The following is an 18,170-nucleotide window of genomic DNA, read 5'->3' as shown; positions in this document are numbered from 1 at the left end:
ACCGAGTACAAGTACCGATGCTTTTTTTCATGTACTCGCCGATACCGATTACCGATACTTTTTTTTTTTTAAATGCAGCCATGTGTCCCCAAATGCAGCCATGTGTCCCCAAATGCAGCCTTGTGTCCCCAAATGCAGCCTTGTGTCCCTAAATTCAGCCTTGTCCCTAGATGCAGCCTTGTCCCTGATGCAGCCTTGTCCCTGATGCAGCCATGTCCCTAATGCATCTTTGTCCCTAATGCAGCCTTGTGTCCCCTAATAGAAAGCAAAGTCACCCCCGCCGCTGCCGACATCTAGTTAATTTGCGATGGGGGAACACAACAGCTTTCATTTGAATAGCTGTGTGTTCCCCGCCGCGCCTCATGTATAGACACTCCCCCTTGCCCGGGAACTTTGATAGACAGATCACCCGTCCAATCCTGGGACGGGTGATCTGTCTTTCAAAGTTTCCTGGCAAGGGGGAGTGTCTATACATGAGAGGCGGGGAACACACAGCTATTCAAATGAAAGCTGTTGTGTTCCCCCATCGCAAATTAACTAGATGTCGGAAGCAGGGGCGGGGGGACTTGGCTTTGTCTTAGGGGACTAGGCGGCAGCGGCAGCAGCTCTCCTCTCCTCCATACGAGGACTGCTCTGCTCTGCTCTCCGCCCGCACTCCACCCCCTGCTCAGTATCGGTCCTGATACCGATACTAGTATCGGTATCGGGACAACCCTAATTTTATGGAATGCTTTCATTTCTTTGTTAGCCTATTAAAGGGAATCTGTGACAAAACTCTATGTAAGAAACCACAGATGGAAGCTGATGTTTTCTGACTCCAGTTCTGGACGTGTGTAGGCTCCATCGGACTTTTGCTTTTGGAATTTCCGCCAACAAAAGATTGAGAGCTGGTTCTCTATTTTTCCGACGGAAAAAGTTCATATCGGAAAATCCGCTCGTCTGTATGCAACTCCGACCCGCAAAAAAACACGCATGCAGAGAATCAATCAGAAGAGCTGAACTGCCTATTGAACTTCATTGATCTGGGCTCGTCGTACGTCCTTATATGTCACCGCGTTCTTGACGGTCGGAATTTCCGACAAGATTTGTGTGACGGTGTGTATGCAACACAAGTTTAAGCCAACATTCCGTCAGAAAAAATCCACGGTTTTCTTGTCGGAACTTCCGATCGTGTGTACGCAGCATAAGAGTTCTGTTTTAGGCATCTTTACCAAGTTTTTTTTGTCTGTGACTGTATTTACAGCTGAATTCATAATTTGTATGATTTTGTCCAGGACAAGGCACTACAAGAGATTGATAAGGAAGACAACACAAATGAATCGGTTTCCACAGAGTCTGATTCTGGAGATGACGATGGAATCCTCATTGATAAGAACAGAGCTCTGACCGAGAAGGAAAAGGTAGGGCTCAATTACATACCCTGATTCACCTATTGTCATCTGCTAAAGGAATGATCATAATGAATTGCTTAATGAGAGAAAACTGAGATCTGTGATGGAATTGAGACATGTAGAAGTCTGATTTCATGTCTGATTATACTTTCTCAAAGCTAGAGATGCATATTCCCAAAATACTGCGTGAACTAGTAGCCATTGACCTGCAGTTTTCACATTACTGTTTCACTCTTGCAACATGAATTATTGTTATTTAAAGTTAAACAGTACTGACGTGGCTGATTGGCGGATGGTTAAGTGGGGCAGTCCCCTTTATTATGGATTAGAATAGATTTGGAGTTTTCTTCTTCTTCTTTTTTTTTTTTTTTTTTTTTAATTGGGCAGTCACTTACTGTATGAAAACCCAAAGAACTTCTCATATTTGCTGTCTTCTTATGTGCAAAATATAACACTAAAGGTCTTTTTTTCTACATCTGTTGGCTATGTGCGAATAGTACACCTTGGCCAAAGTACCCGTTTAATGGACCGATATGGACAGCAAAATATAATGGTTTATGACACATCCGAGTCTTTGAATCCCCCCCCAATTGCACATCAAGGTCCTTTTACGGAGTGCAGCTGTGTCATCATGGCAGTAGGCGGGAGATGGATCCCTGAATGGCACCCGCTCTGGAGTAACGCTATGTGCTTCTATGATGTTGACGGCTGACCGTTCTGCACCATGTAAACGCCTGACGCTGTGCGGGGGAAAAAAACAGATGGAGCACAGCACCACTGATGAGCTTAGGTACAGGCACCCTGATAGAGAAACACTGACCTAATTAATTCTTATATTTACCGTGGATATAAAAAGTCTACACACCCCTGTTAAACTGTCAGTTTTTTTGTCATGTAAAATATTGAGACAAAGATAAAAAAAAAAAAAAATTCAGAACCTTTTCCACCTTTAATGTGACCTATAAACTGCACAACTCAGTTTGGAAAATGAACTGAAATCTTTTAGATGTGGGGGGAGTAAAAAATACATAAAATAATGTGGTTGCATAAGTGTGAACTCTTATAACTGGGGATGTAGCTGTGTTTAGAATTAAGCAATCACATTCAAACTCATGTTAAATAGAGTCGGTACACACCTGTCATCATTTAAAGTGCCTCTGATTAACTCCAAATAAAGTTCAGCTGTTCTAGTAGGTCTTTCCTGACATTTTCTTAGTCGCATTCCTATAGCAAAAGCCATGGTTTGCAGAGAGCTTCCAAAGCATCAGAGGGATCTCATTGTTTAACTACTTAAGACCCGGACCTTTAGGCAGGTAAAGGACCCGGCCAGTTTTTGCGATTCGGCACTGCGTCGCTTTTACTGACAATTGCGCAGTCGTGCGACGTGGCTCCCAAACAAAATTGGCGTCCTTTTTTCCCCACAAATAGAGCTTTCTTTTGGTGGTATATGATCACCGTTTTTTTTTTTTTGCGCTATAAACAAAAGTAGAGTGAAAGTTTTTAAAAAAATTCAATATTTTTTCCTTTTTGCTATAATAAATATCCCCCAAAAATATATAAAAAAAAAAAAAATTTCTCCTCAGTTTAGGCCGATACGTATTCTTCTACCTATTTCTGGTAAAAAAAATCGCAATAAGCATTTATCGATTGGTTTGCGCAAAATTTATAGTGTTTACAAAATAGGGGATAGTTTTATTGCATTTTTATTAATATTTTTTTTTTATTACTAATGGCGGCGATCAACGATTTTTTTCCATGACCGCGACATTATGGCGGACACATCGGACAATTTTGACAAATTTTTGGGACAATTGTCATTTTCACAGCAAAAAATGCTATACAAATGCATTGTTTACTGTGAAAACGACAATTGCAGATTGGGAGTTAACCACTAGGGAGAGCTGAAGGGGTTAAGTGTGACCTCATATGTGTTTCTAACTGTAGGGGGCGGGGTTGGACGTGTGACATCATTGATTATGTTTCCCTATAACAGGGAACACACGATCAATGACAGCGCCATAGTGAAGAACGGGGAAGCTGTGTTTACACACAGCTCTCCTCGTTCTTCAGCTCCGGGGACCGATCGTGGGACTCCAGCGGCGGTCGGGTCCCGCGGCCACGGAGCTTCGTACCGGGTCGCGTGCATGCGCCGGCGACCCCACGGCTGGGCTTAAAGAGCCACATACAGGTACGTGGATGTGCCCAGCTGTGCCATTCTGCCGACGTAGATCGGCGTGAAGGGGTCCTTAAGTGGTTAAAGGTATCAGTCAGGAGAAGAGTACAAAAGAATTTCCAAGGCATTAGATATACCATGGAACACAGTGAAAACAGTCATCATCAAGTGGAGAAAACATGGCACAACAGTGACATTACCAGGAACTGGACGTCCCTTCAAAATTTATGAAAAGACGAGAAGAAATCTGGTCAAGAAGGCTGCCAAGAGGCCTACAGCAACAAGGAGCTGTAGGAATATCTGACAAGTACTGGCTGTGTGGTACATGTGACCGCAATCTTCCATATTCTTCACTTGCGTGGGCTATGAGGTAGAGTGGCAAGACGGAAGCCTTTTCTTACAAAGAAAAACATCCAAGCCTGGCTAGATTTTGCAAAAAACACATCTGAATGTGGGAAAAGGTATGTTTGGTGCAAAAACAACACTGCACATCACCAAAAAAACACCATACCCACAGTGAAGCATGGTGGTGGCAGCATCATGCTTTGGGGCTGTGGAACAGGGGCCTTAGTCAAGGTAGAGGGAATAATGAACAGTTCCAAATACCAGTCAATATTGGCACAAAACCTTCAGACTTCTGCTAGAAAGCTGAACATGAAGAGGAACTTTATCTCTCAGCATAACAACGACCCAAAGTATACATCCAAATTACCAAAGGAATGGCTTCACCAGAAGAAGATTAAAGTTTTGGAATGGCCCAGCCACAGCCCAGATCTGAATCCCATTGAAAATCTGTGGGGTGATCTGAAGAGGGCTGTGCACAGGAGATGCCCTCGCGATCTGACAGATTTAGAGTGTTTTTCAAAGAAGAGTGGGCAAATATTCCTATTTAAGATGTGCCATGCTGATAGACTCATACCCCAAAAGACTGAGTGGTGTAATAAAATAAAAAGGTGCTTCAACAAAGTATTAATTTAAGGGTGTGCACACTTATGCAACCATATTTTAGATTTTTATATTTACTTTCCGTCACCTAAAAGATTTTAGCTTGTTGTTCAACTGAGTTGTACCGTTTGTAGGTCACATTAGGTGGAAAAAGCTCTGAAATTATTTATTTATCTTTTATCTATCATTTTTTTTTTTCATCAAACCTGACAATTTAACAGGGGTGTGTAGACTTTTTATATCCACTGTGCAGTATATACAGTTTTACTACTACTATATTTTGGGCACTCATGTTTTAAAACCTTTTAATGCAGCATAAAATGTCTCGAGACAAATCAAAGGCAAAAATCAGTATGTCGGTTCCAATGTCCCCAATCTGACTCCTGATAGAATAGAGCATTGGAGTCACTCTGCACATGCTCAGTTTGGTGTGTATTGCTAGAGAGTTTATTTATTTTTCTTGGGCCAATATGCACTGTCCAGACAAAGGGCCAGGGGTCCTGCAGCCTCATAGCACTCTGAGTTGAATGAAAACCCCTCCTACAAGCTTTTACCAGTGCTAAACACTGATAGAAGTCACAGGACTGCTGTATACTGTTGATGAGAAAAGGTATTTAGCAGTTTATATTTACCAAAATAATTGCATTTCCATGTTCTTTGTACTGTGAGAGCTGGTTCACACTACCGCGACCTGGGGTCGACTTGTGTCGCCCAACAAGACAAATCTACATGGAAGTGAATGAGAGCTGTCTTAATGCACACTACCGAAAACGCTCCGACTTCAGAAAAGGTTCCTGTACTACTTCAAGGCGACTTGTAGACAACTTGTACCCATTTATTTCAACGGAAGTCACCTCCAAGTCGGAACGCCTGTCTTAACTAAAGCAACTTTACAGAGAAGAGAAGAGAAACTCGTTTTCTCAGGCAAACCCCTCCCTCCCACAGAGCTGATTATTGTTTGATTGGCCACTGGCAAAATCGCCTCTGTCCTGGAGGCGACTTGAAGTCGCCTCGTAAAGTCGCACCCAGAGTCGTGTTGCCCCTGTGTGAACCGGCACTTAGAGACCAGATATGGTGAATGCAGGGTCCTGGGTTCAGTAACATTTCAGGCTCCATTCACGCCTAGGCGTCTTTGGGCATTTTTCTGGTCTAAGCCTCAACTCTAAAAACGCCCAACAAGACATATCTTATTAATTTCAATGGCCCCCTGATCACATCTGAGCGTTCTGTCGCCTAAAGAAAAACACCCGTTGCTCAAAAAAGTACATTTTTTTTTTTTGACAGATTACAAACGTTTTAATGCTTTTACATTGGCGACCTTTTGAAATTCGAAACGCCTGTTTAAAAATGCTGCAAAACGCCTGTAAAATAGCAACGCCTAGATGTGATCAGTGCCTTAAGGTGAAAAAAAAAAACAGCTAGACTTTAAAACCACTTTAATCAAGTGCTTTTGAATGGACAGATAGGTAAATACATGTTAGTGGATTGTTTTATACAGTATTCATTCTAAAATAATTGCCATTGCTTTGTTTTAGGGAAATGATTATTTTAGAGCGGGAAAGTATGATGAAGCTGTGCAGTGCTATACAAAAGGCATGAATGCAGATCCGTATAATGCAGTATTACCAACCAACAGAGCATCCACTTTCTTTAGATTAAAGAAGTAAGTCTTCCCACTATTTTTATGTACAATAATTGATAATATGGTTTCTGTAGTTCCCTAACATTTACATATTTTTTCTTCTGCAGATATGCTGTTGCTGAATCAGACTGCAACCTGGCTATTGCACTAGACCGCAACTATTCAAAAGCTTACGCTCGAAGGGGCGCTGCTCGTCTTGCTTTAAAAAATTTGCAAGGCGCAAAAGAAGGTTGTCTAATCAATACTCTGATTTTATTTGATTTACTTTTGCACAGTTAAAATTACATATAGGAATACATATACTGTAGAATGGTGCTTGCTGTTATGGGGGTTTTCTATAAATGTATACAGTTTTACCTCTAGATAGTCTAACCAACTTTCCTGAAGATCTCAGAGCTTTCTGTTATTTCTGTTTTAAGAAATCCTGATTGTTTTAAATTACTTCCCTGAAATCTTACATTTGGTTGGTTATAGATAATGCTTCTTTTAAATAGTTTTTGACCATTATAGGAAATTACTGAAAAATTACTTCTGTGGCTTTTTTTTTTGATGACCTGTCACCTAAACCCTACCCAATCCTGAATATAACATTGTGGTCACTCTGGCTCTTTTTAAAGTGGATGAAAACCCAATTCATTAAATTTAAGCTGGGCACATATATCTGCAGTGTTGTTATCTCCCTTCAAGTCCCTGAACCGTTCCTCTGTTATCAGCCAGATAACTCCTGACCAATTCTTGGACACATCAGATAAAAGCAGCCTGACATTTCTGTCTGGGGAGGTTGCCATAAATAGATTAGCAGGCAGCTGGTCCTGTTACAAAACACCTCTGAAGCCCTGTACACACGATCAGTCCATCCGATGAGAACGGTCCTTCGGACCGTTCTCATCGGTTAACCGATGAAGCTGACTGATGGTCTGATGTGCCTACACACCATAGGTTAAATAACCGATCGGGTCAGAACGCGGTGACGTAAAACACAACGACGTGCTGAAAAAAAAGAAGTTCAATGCTTCCAAGCATGCGTCGACTTGATTCTGAGCATGCGTGGATTTTAAACCGATGCTTTTGCATACTAACCGTCGGTTTTTTTTTTTTTTTACAATTCTTTATTTTATATATGTTTTCTACATACAAGTCAGACTAGGTACAGCTTATCATTACATCATACATTGCACTCCTTATCTTAACATTTCTTATACTCTATATTGCGGCCTCCTGTACCCCTTCTGGTCCCCCTTCAACAGCCCCGGTCTCCTCTCTTATATATGCCCACGTTCTTCTTTTACCTTCCTCAGAGAGGTGTCCTGTTGCCTCCAAAATTATTAATCACCCTCCCTACCCTCCCCCCCCCCCCCTTCCCACAACTAAAATAAAAATAGAAAACAAAATACATACATAACCAAAAAAAAAAAAAAAAAGTCGGCCGTAGTCTCTCCCCTCTTCCCCCCCTATCCGCTCCGCTCCCTATATTCCCTATATGGGGTCCATACCCTCCAATAGGTCTCCTCTCGTTCCTGTATTCCCATTGTGAGGTTCTCCATCATCTGTATCTCATTTATTCTACTTATCCATTGCGATTTAGTTGGGGACGAGGTATTCTTCCATAAAATTGGTATACAGGCCTTCGCAGCTGTTATCAAATGGCGTATTAGGGATTGTTTATATTTTTCCATTGTTATGGGAATGTCGAGTAACAAGAACGCTGCGGGTCTATGTCCCAGGTCAATCCCGGTAATTTCCAGGACCGTCTCCGAGACCATCTCCCAGAATTCTCTTATCACCCGACAGTCCCAAAATATGTGTACCATAGTGCCCTCTTCCTTCTGGCATCTCCAACAGACTTTAGACGTATTAGGGAAGAGCCGGTTTAATATTGATGGTGTCCTATACCACCTTGTCAGGACTTTGTACCCCCCCTCCTGGTACCTAGATGCAATTGAGGCCTTATGTGTGAATGCAAAAATCTTATTTTTCTGTGTCTCAGTAAACTTGATGCCCAAGTCCTTCTCCCATGCCTGTATAAAGACGAGCTCTTGTGGGGCGTTAACTTCAGTCAATATTTTATACATATAGGACAACGTATGTCTCATTGGTTCTTTTTTTAAACAGATTTCCTCAAATTTGGAGAGGCTTCCTATCTCTGCCTCCCGGGTCTTCAGAGAGCCTAGAAATGTTCTTAATTGATTTCGTCTCCAGCTGTCTATATCTTCTCCGTATGCCATCTCTAAATCTTCACTCTGCATTACATGATTTTCTCTTATGAAGTGTATCAGCCTACTGGCTCCCTTCCGTCTTAAGTTTTTAAACTGTCGATCTCTGATACCTGGCTCAAAGCTCGGATTTCCCAGAATTGGTGTCATAGGGCCAATACACTTCACAAGGTTCGATCTCATACCTATCCTTCTGGTAACTCTAAGTGTGGCCTTTATCATGGGATGTTTCTTTGCAGACTGAGATATCTTATTCATATCCAGCCACGCCATTCCTTCTATGGGGATATTGCTAACTTCTTGTTCCAGGTTTACCCAGGGTTTGTTTGTCTGGTGTAAGCACCAGTCCACAACTCGTACCAGATGAGAAGCCTCGTAATACCCCATAGGATCGGGTAGGCCCACTCCTCCTTTTTCTTTGGATAAGATCAGTATGTTCCTCCGAACTCTGGCCGGTTTTCCTGCCCATATGAACTTCGTAAATTTAGAGCTTAAATCTTTCAGGAATCCCCTCGAGAGTGTTATTGGGAGGGTCTGAAATAAATAGAGTAGTCTAGGCATAATGTTCATTTTAACTATGTTTATTCGGCCAAACCATGAAAAGATTTCTTTGTCCCACCTTAGTAGGTCTAGTTTTATTTGTTTTAATAGGGGTAGAAAATTTAGTTCATAAAGCCTACCCAAGTTTCTTGGAATTTTTGTCCCTAAATATTCTACATGGGATTCCGTCCATCTAAAAGGGAAATTACTAGCTAGTTGTTGCCGCAATCCACTGTCCACCTCAACTCCCATTGCTTCTGATTTGTTATAATTAACTTTAAAATTGGAAATTTTTCCGTATCTTTTAATTTCAGCTAATAAGCATGGGAGCGATGTTATCGGGGATGTTAATGTGAACAGTAGATCATCGGCATATGCTGCCACCTTATAGTCCACCTCCCCTACCCGGATCCCCCGTATGTCATTATTTGCTCTTATAGGGCCATATCCACAAAAGAGATACTCCGGCGTAAGCCGTCGTATCTCTGGTTCTAACTTTGGAACTGATCCTCAGAAGCAGTTTTCCTAAGTTAGGCAGAAGATCCGACATCTGTAAGGGACTTACACTGCCGGATCTTAGGATGCAGTACCGCATCCGCCACTGGGGGCATTTCGAGTCGAAATGCCTCTGTTAGTATGCAAATTAGCACTTAGGGCGATCCTCAAAGCTTTTGTACCTAGTTTTTACGCCGTAAGTGTTAGTTTGCCTGGTGTAAAACTAGGGCTGCTTTTACAAAGTGTAAAGTTAGTCACACCTTGTAAAGGCCCATTCAAGCGACGGCATTTGGTATGCATTCCCGAGGGAGAACTCCATGCCAATTTTCAATGAAAAAAACGGCATGGGTTCCCCCTCAGGAGCATACCAGGCCCTTAGGTCTGTTATGGGTTGTAAGGAGACCCCCCTCCGCCGCAAAATTGACGTAGGGGGTCCCCCTACAATCCATACCAGACCCGTATCCAAAGCACGCTACCCGGCCAGCCAGGAAGGGAGTGGGGACGAGCGAGCGCCCCCCCCCCTCCTGAGCCGTGCCAGGCCGCATGCCCTCAACATGGGGGGGTTGGGTGCTCTGGGGCAGGGGGGCGCACTGCGGGCCCCCCCACCCCAGAGCACCCTGTCCCCATGTTGATGAGGACAGGACCTCTTCCCGACAACCCTTGCCATTGGTTGTCGGGGTCTGCGGGCGGAGGCTTATCGGAATCTGGGAGTCCCCTTTAATAAGGGGGCCCCCAGATACCGGCCCCCCACCCTAAGTGAATGGATATGGGGTACATCGTACCCCTATCCATTCACCTGTAGGCAAAAAGTAAAAGTTAATAAACACACAACACAAGGCTTTTTGAAATATTTTATTATTCTGCTCCGGACGCCCCCCCTGTCTTCGTTATTAGCTCAATTACCAGGGGGGGCTTCTTCTTCCACTCTCCGGGGGTCTTCTCCGCTCTCCGGGGGTGTTCCGCTCTCCGGGGGGGGCTTCTCCGGACTCCGGGGGGCTTCTTCCATCTTCTCCCCTCTTCCGCTCTTGACTCGGCGAACCCCGGTTCTTCTGCAGCTCTCCGGTGCCTTCTTCTTCAGCGCTGGCTGCCTGCTATGTTTGTGTGTTAGCTCGATTTCAAACAGGCAGCCGGCGCGGTCTTCTGTGACGCCAGGGTCTTCTGGTCTTCTGTTCTTCCTATGTTGCCTCGTCGCCTGTTGTCGCTGTAATGATGGAAGCGCGCCTTGCATCACATTTATATAGGCATCACCGTCCCATCATGCTCCGGTAGGTACCCACGTGGTGGGTGCACGTGGGTAGGCACCCACCACGTGGGTACCTACCGGAGCATGATGGGACGGCGATGCCTATATAAATGTGATGCAAGGCGCGCTTCCATCATTACAGCGACAACAGGCGACGAGGCAACATAGGAAGAACAGAAGACCAGAAGACCCTGACGTCACAGAAGACCGCGCCGGCTGCCTGTTTGAAATCGAGCTAACACACAAACATAGCAGGCAGCCAGCGCTGAAGAAGAAGGCACCGGAGAGCTGCAGAAGAACCGGGGTTCGCCGAGTCAAGAGCGGAAGAGGGGAGAAGATGGAAGAAGCCCCCCGGAGTCCGGAGAAGCCCCCCCCGGAGAGCGGAACACCCCCGGAGAGCGGAGAAGACCCCCGGAGAGTGGAAGAAGAAGCCCCCCCTGGTAATTGAGCTAATAACGAAGACAGGGGGGGCGTCCGGAGCAGAATAATAAAATATTTCAAAAAGCCTTGTGTTGTGTGTTTATTAACTTTTACTTTTTGCCTACAGGTGAATGGATAGGGGTACGATGTACCCCATATCCATTCACTTAGGGTGGGGGGCCGGTATCTGGGGGCCCCCTTATTAAAGGGGACTCCCAGATTCCGATAAGCCTCCGCCCGCAGACCCCGACAACCAATGGCAAGGGTTGTCGGGAAGAGGTCCTGTCCTCATCAACATGGGGACAGGGTGCTCTGGGGTGGGGGGGCCCGCAGTGCGCCCCCCTGCCCCAGAGCACCCAACCCCCCCATGTTGAGGGCATGCGGCCTGGCACGGCGCAGGAGGGGGGGGGGGGCGCTCGCTCGTCCCCACTCCCTTCCTGGCTGGCCGGGTAGCGTGCTTTGGATACGGGTCTGGTATGGATTGTAGGGGGACCCCCTACGTCAATTTTGCGGCGGAGGGGGGTCTCCTTACAACCCATACCAGACCTAAGGGCCTGGTATGCTCCTGAGGGGGAACCCATGCCGTTTTTTTCATTGAAAATTGGCATGGAGTTCTCCCTCAGGAATGCATGCCGAGCGACGCTGTCATTTTTTTTTAAAATTATTTGTTTTCCCGGCGCGTCTTTTTTTCACCCGTCGTAACTTTAGTGTCCCGTCGCAATCCACAAAGCCGCCCGGCGTCAATTACGTTCGCGCGATGCACGTCGGGAAAATGACGTCACGCGCATGCGCAGTACGGCCGGCGCGGGAGCGCGCCTCATTTAAATTGTAAACGCCCCCCGGAGAGGAGGAACGCCTTACGACGGCGGCACTTAACTTACACTGCTTGAAATTTTTACGTAAGTGCTTTGAGGATCAGGCACTTAGGTAAAAACTTTAAGTCAGTGTAACTTAACTGCTGAAAGTTAAGTTACGCCGCCTGGCTGAGGATTTGGCCCATAGTTCTTAAGAAAGGCTCCAACGAAAGTACAAATATGATTGGGGATAGCGGGCAACCCTGCCGGGTACCATTATGAATAGGGAAGGGGTCTGATTTTTTCCCATTTACTCTGACTCTTGCCGATGGGCAGGAGTATAGGCTTGTGACCCAATTCTGTACCCCCTTTCCCAAACCAATATGTGATAACATTGCTTTTAAATACCCCCATTCCACCCTATCGAACGCTTTTTCTGCATCCGCGGATATCAGGACTGCAGGCTTCTGGCGTTGTTGGGCGAGGTATATTGTACTTATTACCCTTTGAGTGTTTTCTCTGCCCTCTCTGCCTGGGGTAAACCCCACTTGATCAGGATGTATCAATGACGGGATATATGTTAGTATTCTATCGGCCAAAATCTTTGCTAGAATCTTTAAATCAACATCCAACAAAGATATTGGCCGATAGCTGGAGCACTGGGCAGGGTCTTTCCCTTCCTTGGGGATCACTACAATCTCAGCCAGCAGGGTTTCTGCCGGCATCCTCTGACCATCGCGGATCGAGTTAAATGCCGCTATGTACCTAGGTGCCAGTTTTTCCGCGAAGATCTTATAATATCGCAGTGTATATCCGTCGGGACCTGGCGCCTTTCCCGCTTTTAGGGCGCCCAGCGCTCCCATAAATTCTTCTACTGTAATCGGGCCGTCTATCTTCTCTGCACTTTCTTTGGGTATCCTTGGCATTTCTGAGGACACTAAGTATTCCTTGATAGCTTCTTCTCTTTCCAAAAGGTCTGGTCTTAGACACTGCTTTTCTAAACTATATAGGTTTGAGTAATACTCTCTAAATGCTTCCGCTATTTGTTGTGTAGAGCTCACCATCCCATTCCCCTGTGTTTTAATCTTCTCGATCTGGTTACGGGCTCTCGTGTCTCTGAGTGCATTTGCCAATAGTCTGCTGGGTTTATTCCCATATTCATAATAAGTTCTTTTACACCTATTCAATGTAGCTTTTGCTTTATCCGTTAACATAAGATTTAGTTTTTCCCGCAATCCCGCCAATTTCTCTCCTATCTGGTGCGACTGTAGTTTCTTGTGTGCCGTTTCCAGCGATTGGATTTCCCCCAGCAAACTATCGAGTTTAGCATTCTGAGTACGTTTTCTGTGTGCCCCCAATGATATAAGCACTCCTCTCAAATAGCATTTATGTGTCTCCCATAGACTCATAGGCAGTGTTTCATCCAGATCGTTAGTAGAGAAGAAATTATCAAGTTCCTGGGCTATCTGTTTCTCATATTCCGGATCTTTTAAGAGTGTCTCATTTACCCTCCAGTTCCATTCTCGTGGGCCTCTCTCACCCCATTCTATACTACAATTGGTTGGCGCGTGGTCAGATATTGTGAAAGATCCTATTTTTGCATCTCGTAGCCTAGAGAGAATGTTCTGGTCTAAAAAAATATAGTCTAACCTTGTGTATGTCTTATGCTTTGCGGAAAAGAAACTATAATCTTTGTCATAGGCATGCATTATCCTCCAGCTATCTATTATCTGTGTATCTTTCAGTAGACGCCTTGCTTTACGTAGTTTTGTATTAGATATATGAGATACCCCCTTTGACACGTCTATTGCTGGGTCCAGCGCTATATTTAGGTCGCCTCCCAAAATTAGAAATCCTTCCTTGTTTTGTTGTACCACTTCCAAGTATTTTTCCAGTGTAGGTATAGGATCCTCATTGGGTAAATACAAATTCACCAGAGTAACTTTGTGATTCCCTAATTCTCCTATCACTATTAACATCCTTCCTACGTCGTCCGTAATTACATTTGATTCTTTCCAATTCATTTGTTTTGAGAGCATAATTGCCACCCCATTCGCTTTGGATGTTTGAGAGGCACCATGGTACACTGTCGGATATCTTTGATTGCCTAGTTTTGGCATTTTATCTCTTCTGAAATGTGTCTCTTGTAAAAAGATTACTTGAGCTTTGATTCTACTGAGTTCTGCCATTAATTTAGTACGTTTTTCTGGGCTGTTCAGGCCCTTGACGTTATATGATGTAAAATTTATTATGTCCATTTTATCGCCTTTCTAATCTGGTATACCTCACAAAGGGGTCCAGTAGTAAAAAAATAAAACTACGGTGCAAGGGGGAGAAAAGGGGGAGAGAGACAGACAACAAAAAAAAAAGAAAAAAAGAAAAAAAGGGACCAGAGAAAAAATCCCTATCCCTTTATTTAACGCTTCCGGTTCACCTCCAATTGGAGGAGAAGCGTTTTTAGTGGGGAGAATGTATGTGCAGAAGAGAGCGAGGATGGCGAGTCCAGAGCTCCCCTGCGTTATCCCACATGCACCCCATTAGTCATTTCACATTGCCCTAGTGTTAACTTTGTCCTATATCCCTTCACCTCCGCTTCAGAATCACCCCCTTATTCCAGGCGTTCTCCCTTGGAGATAGCTCCACTGGGAGATATCTCCCAATCTTTTGGACACCAAAAAAAAAAAAAAAAAAAAGAAGAGGGAGAGAGAAGGGAGGGATGGAGGGAGATTCCTGAGGGGAAAAAAAAAAAAACAAACAAGAAAAAAAAAAAAAAATGCTATCTTTCCTCCATTCCTCCCCTCCCCTCCCCTCACCCCCACAAAATTGTACCTCACCCCTCCCGACCGTACCCGGACCCCAATAGCAACCCACTACACTTCTACATATCACCAAAAAAGAGAAAAAAAAAACAGACTTCCTTCTTTAGCATATTTAGGGTAAGGGGAGACTTCTGGCGTATCTGCGTCCTCCTTCTTATACATACAAACTTCTATGCGCATCTCCCCAACATCTACATACATTATACAATTATTCAATAATCCATTCAACTGTTCAATATACAAGCCCTATTTTCTTTTCTTAAACCTCTTAAACATATATCGGGGGTGTGCTTAAAAAAAAAAAAAAGAGAGAAGGTGAATTTTGTTTACCAGCCCCTGATAGCTAATCTTTTTGAGTTTTTATTTCCATTTCCCACCCTACTCTTGCCCCCCTTGGCCCTTTCCCTCCCCCCCTTATTCCCCACCTAATATTTCTATTTCCCCAGTAACCACACTTCCATATTCGTGTAATCGTGTATAAAGTGATAAAATTATCATACCCCTAAAAAAAAAAAAAAAAAAAAAAGGGTGGGAGTACACCCCACTTATTATTGTGACCACGATTGCAGTCAGTTTTAATGTCTGTGACGACTTTACTATATGTGCCCATTATTTGTGACCCCATCTTTACTATTTACCCCTCCCCTCCTTAATAACCCTTATGCCCCCCCTTTTTACCCTCCCTAAAATATCAGGGATCCATCCCCCCTAAAAAAAAAAAAAAAAAAAAAAATACTAGCCACACCCCCCCCCCCACAACTCCCACCCCACTACAAAGAAGAAACACCTCTTGCCCCCCCCTTCCCCCCACCCTTTTATTGGGCCTCCAAGAGGGCGTTTTATTCTTCTACCTATTCTCCCCAAATAGGGAAATGTATCTGCAATTTTATTCTCCCTCTCCCTTTCCCTTCCATCCTCCTTCCACCCTCCTCCTTCCCTCTACTCCCTCCCTTCCCCTCAGCTGGAGAAAAAAAAAATATAAAAAAAAAAAAAGGGGTGGAGGGGTGGAGCAATCCTATCTCTCTCATACAGACATTTATTCCTACCCCTCTGTCACTCCATTATATATATGGTACATAATATGCATAACCTCCTTATATCGGTCCATGATATATATAACCTCCATATATCAGATACCTCATGCCGACAACAAGAAACCAAAAAAAGAAAAAAAATAGGAATATATGCAATATATGCAAGTATATGCGCCATTCGTTTTGCCAGCCTTTGTATAGCTTATATATATTATACATATTCTTTGCCTATACACTTCTAACACAGCCCCCTTATTTTATATATCATTCAGTGTATATTTAACCCATCACTCCACTCCTCCTCCAAAAAAAGAAAAACACACGGGGAGAAAAAAAAACAAAAAAGAGAGAAAAACCCCCGAGACGAGAGGCATTCAAGTCCGGGCCCTCTCCCCATACACCTATATGAGACCCATGTAGGGATGAGATGCCAAAAAAAAAAAAAAAAAAACTGTCCATTTTCTTCTTCTTACTCTATGGGAGCTCTGTTCTTATATTTCCTAGATAACAAACGTCCCCTTTGTCAGTTTAATATCTGTCCATCATTATGGGTGACTCTAGCCAGTTCGGCACTTCTATGGGCTCAGCACCCAGAAACCGGAATAATTCTTGTAGTTGTGCAGGGGACCTTAAGCTAAAGTTCTGCCCTTCTTTTTTTATAATTACTGCCAAAGGATATCCCCATCGATACGTGGCTTCTTTAAGGCGGATATAATCCAAGAGAGGTTTTAGCAAGCGTCTTCTCCATTTTGTAAGCCTGCAAAGATCTGGATAAACCTGAATGTCCCCACCCTCCCATTTTACCACTCCCTCCTTCCAGGCCGCCCGCATAATGTCTTCCTTTACCCTGAAGAAGTGTACTCTACAGACCACATCTCTAGGGCCCCCTTGGGCGGGAAGGCGAAAAGTAGGGACTTTATGAACCCGATCCAGTTCAATTGGTGTATCGGCAGGTCTATTCAAAATTACATTGAATATGGTCGTGGCAGCCTCTCTCAGGGCCGGGCCTTCCAAGTTCTCAGGAACCCCCTTAATGCGGACATTATTTCGTCTGCTTCTATCCTCAGCCTCCTCACTGTGTAGCTGTAACGCAGCCATCTGTTGGTGCTGTCTCATGAGCTTTTCTTCCATATTCAATAGTCTGTGCTCTAGTTTACTGTTTTGCACTTCTAAATTTGTTATTTTCTGTTTGCCCCTTTCCACTCCTGCGCGCACTTCTTCTATCTCCTCTCTTAGTGTATTTATAATAGTTTTAGTTAGAGTCTGTATATCCTCCTTTGTGGGGAGCGCCTGGATAAGTGCTCTAAGCTGCTCCATATCTGATATAGTCTCTTGTACCTTATTCTCCTGGGTTTGTGGGACCATGTTACTATTCTCCAGGCTTGTCGTCCCCTCCCCCATCCTGTTTACCACAACTTCAGTGGGGGGATCTCCCCCCTTAGGCATACCTTTATACAGCATAGAAGATACCGCTGGTGCAGCAGAAATTACCTCAATTATAGAGTCCCGTCTACCTTTCACAGCATTTCCTGCAACAGCCATCCCTGAGGGGTCTTTCGTGCTGCTGCTTCTTTCCCTGGTGTCCTCCAGTGACTGCAGCGTCGCGTCCGTCTGAGCCCTGAGATAGCGGGTAATGTAGGAGTGTGCTGGGGTGCTTGATGCTCGTGAACTCCTTCCGGGTCTCCTTCCACGGCGCGACATGTGCCAGTACTGACCCGCTTGTCTGATGTAGACGCTCCGCTCTTCAGCACCGGCCCCCCCGTACGCCGCCACAGAGCCGCTACAGAGCCTGCTCACCAGAGTAAGTACAAGAGCAGGCACTCTGCAGTAGACGCTCTGTCTTACTCCGCTCCCCGCCACTCAACTCCGCTGGCTTGCGTTCGTCGGCTGCAGCGCGGCGAAACAGCGTGCGGCCGCACGTCACTGACACTGGGATCGGCGCTCTGAGGTGAAGGCTCTGCTTGTTTCCAGTGCTTACTGTCGGTCGATCTTCTGTCGGGTGCATGCGGTGATCCCGCTAGGAGCTCCTCACACGCCGCCTCACTCCTCCATGCTCAAGCCACTCCCCCCGGAAACGGAAACCATTCTCCCACTTCGGACACTTTTGACCCTAACCGTCGGTTTTGACCTATCGGCTAGGCGTCCATCGGTTCAATTTTAAAGCAAGTTCTACATTTTTTGACCGAAGCATAACTGACCGATGGGGCCCACACACGATCGGTTTGGTCCGATGAAAAGGTCCTTCAGTCAGTTTTCATTGGTTTTGACCGACCGTGTGTACGCGGCCTGAGAGTCTTTGCCTATGATGAGAGGGGGTGGGTGCCTTTCCTCCAATCAGCAATGTTAGCTATCTTGGCTGTATGCCCACACATCACACTGTGTTAACCAGGAAGAGAAAAATCTCCAAACACATCTGAACTTTCTAAACGGTATATAAATGTGAGGACAGCCGTATAGATAT

The 18,170-nt window shown here is 44.7% G+C and overlaps 1 protein-coding gene across 2 annotated transcripts in view; it reads left to right on the top strand.

The window, feature by feature from the left end:
- RPAP3 (RNA polymerase II associated protein 3) overlaps positions 1-18,170 on the top strand; it is an 81,944-nt gene that overhangs the window by 10,061 nt on the left and 53,713 nt on the right. For both annotated transcript variants that reach the window (XM_040343915.1, XM_040343916.1), the window contains exons 4-6: positions 1,275-1,400; positions 6,045-6,172; positions 6,259-6,380. In XM_040343915.1, the coding sequence (XP_040199849.1) occupies positions 1,275-1,400; positions 6,045-6,172; positions 6,259-6,380 (376 nt within the window). The remainder of the gene's footprint in view (positions 1-1,274; positions 1,401-6,044; positions 6,173-6,258; positions 6,381-18,170) is intronic.

This window comes from Rana temporaria, chromosome 3 (genome assembly GCF_905171775.1).
Source record: "Rana temporaria chromosome 3, aRanTem1.1, whole genome shotgun sequence".
In the NCBI taxonomy this organism is placed as follows: Eukaryota; Metazoa; Chordata; class Amphibia; order Anura; family Ranidae; genus Rana; species Rana temporaria.
This window is presented reverse-complemented; position numbering and strand designations above follow the sequence as displayed.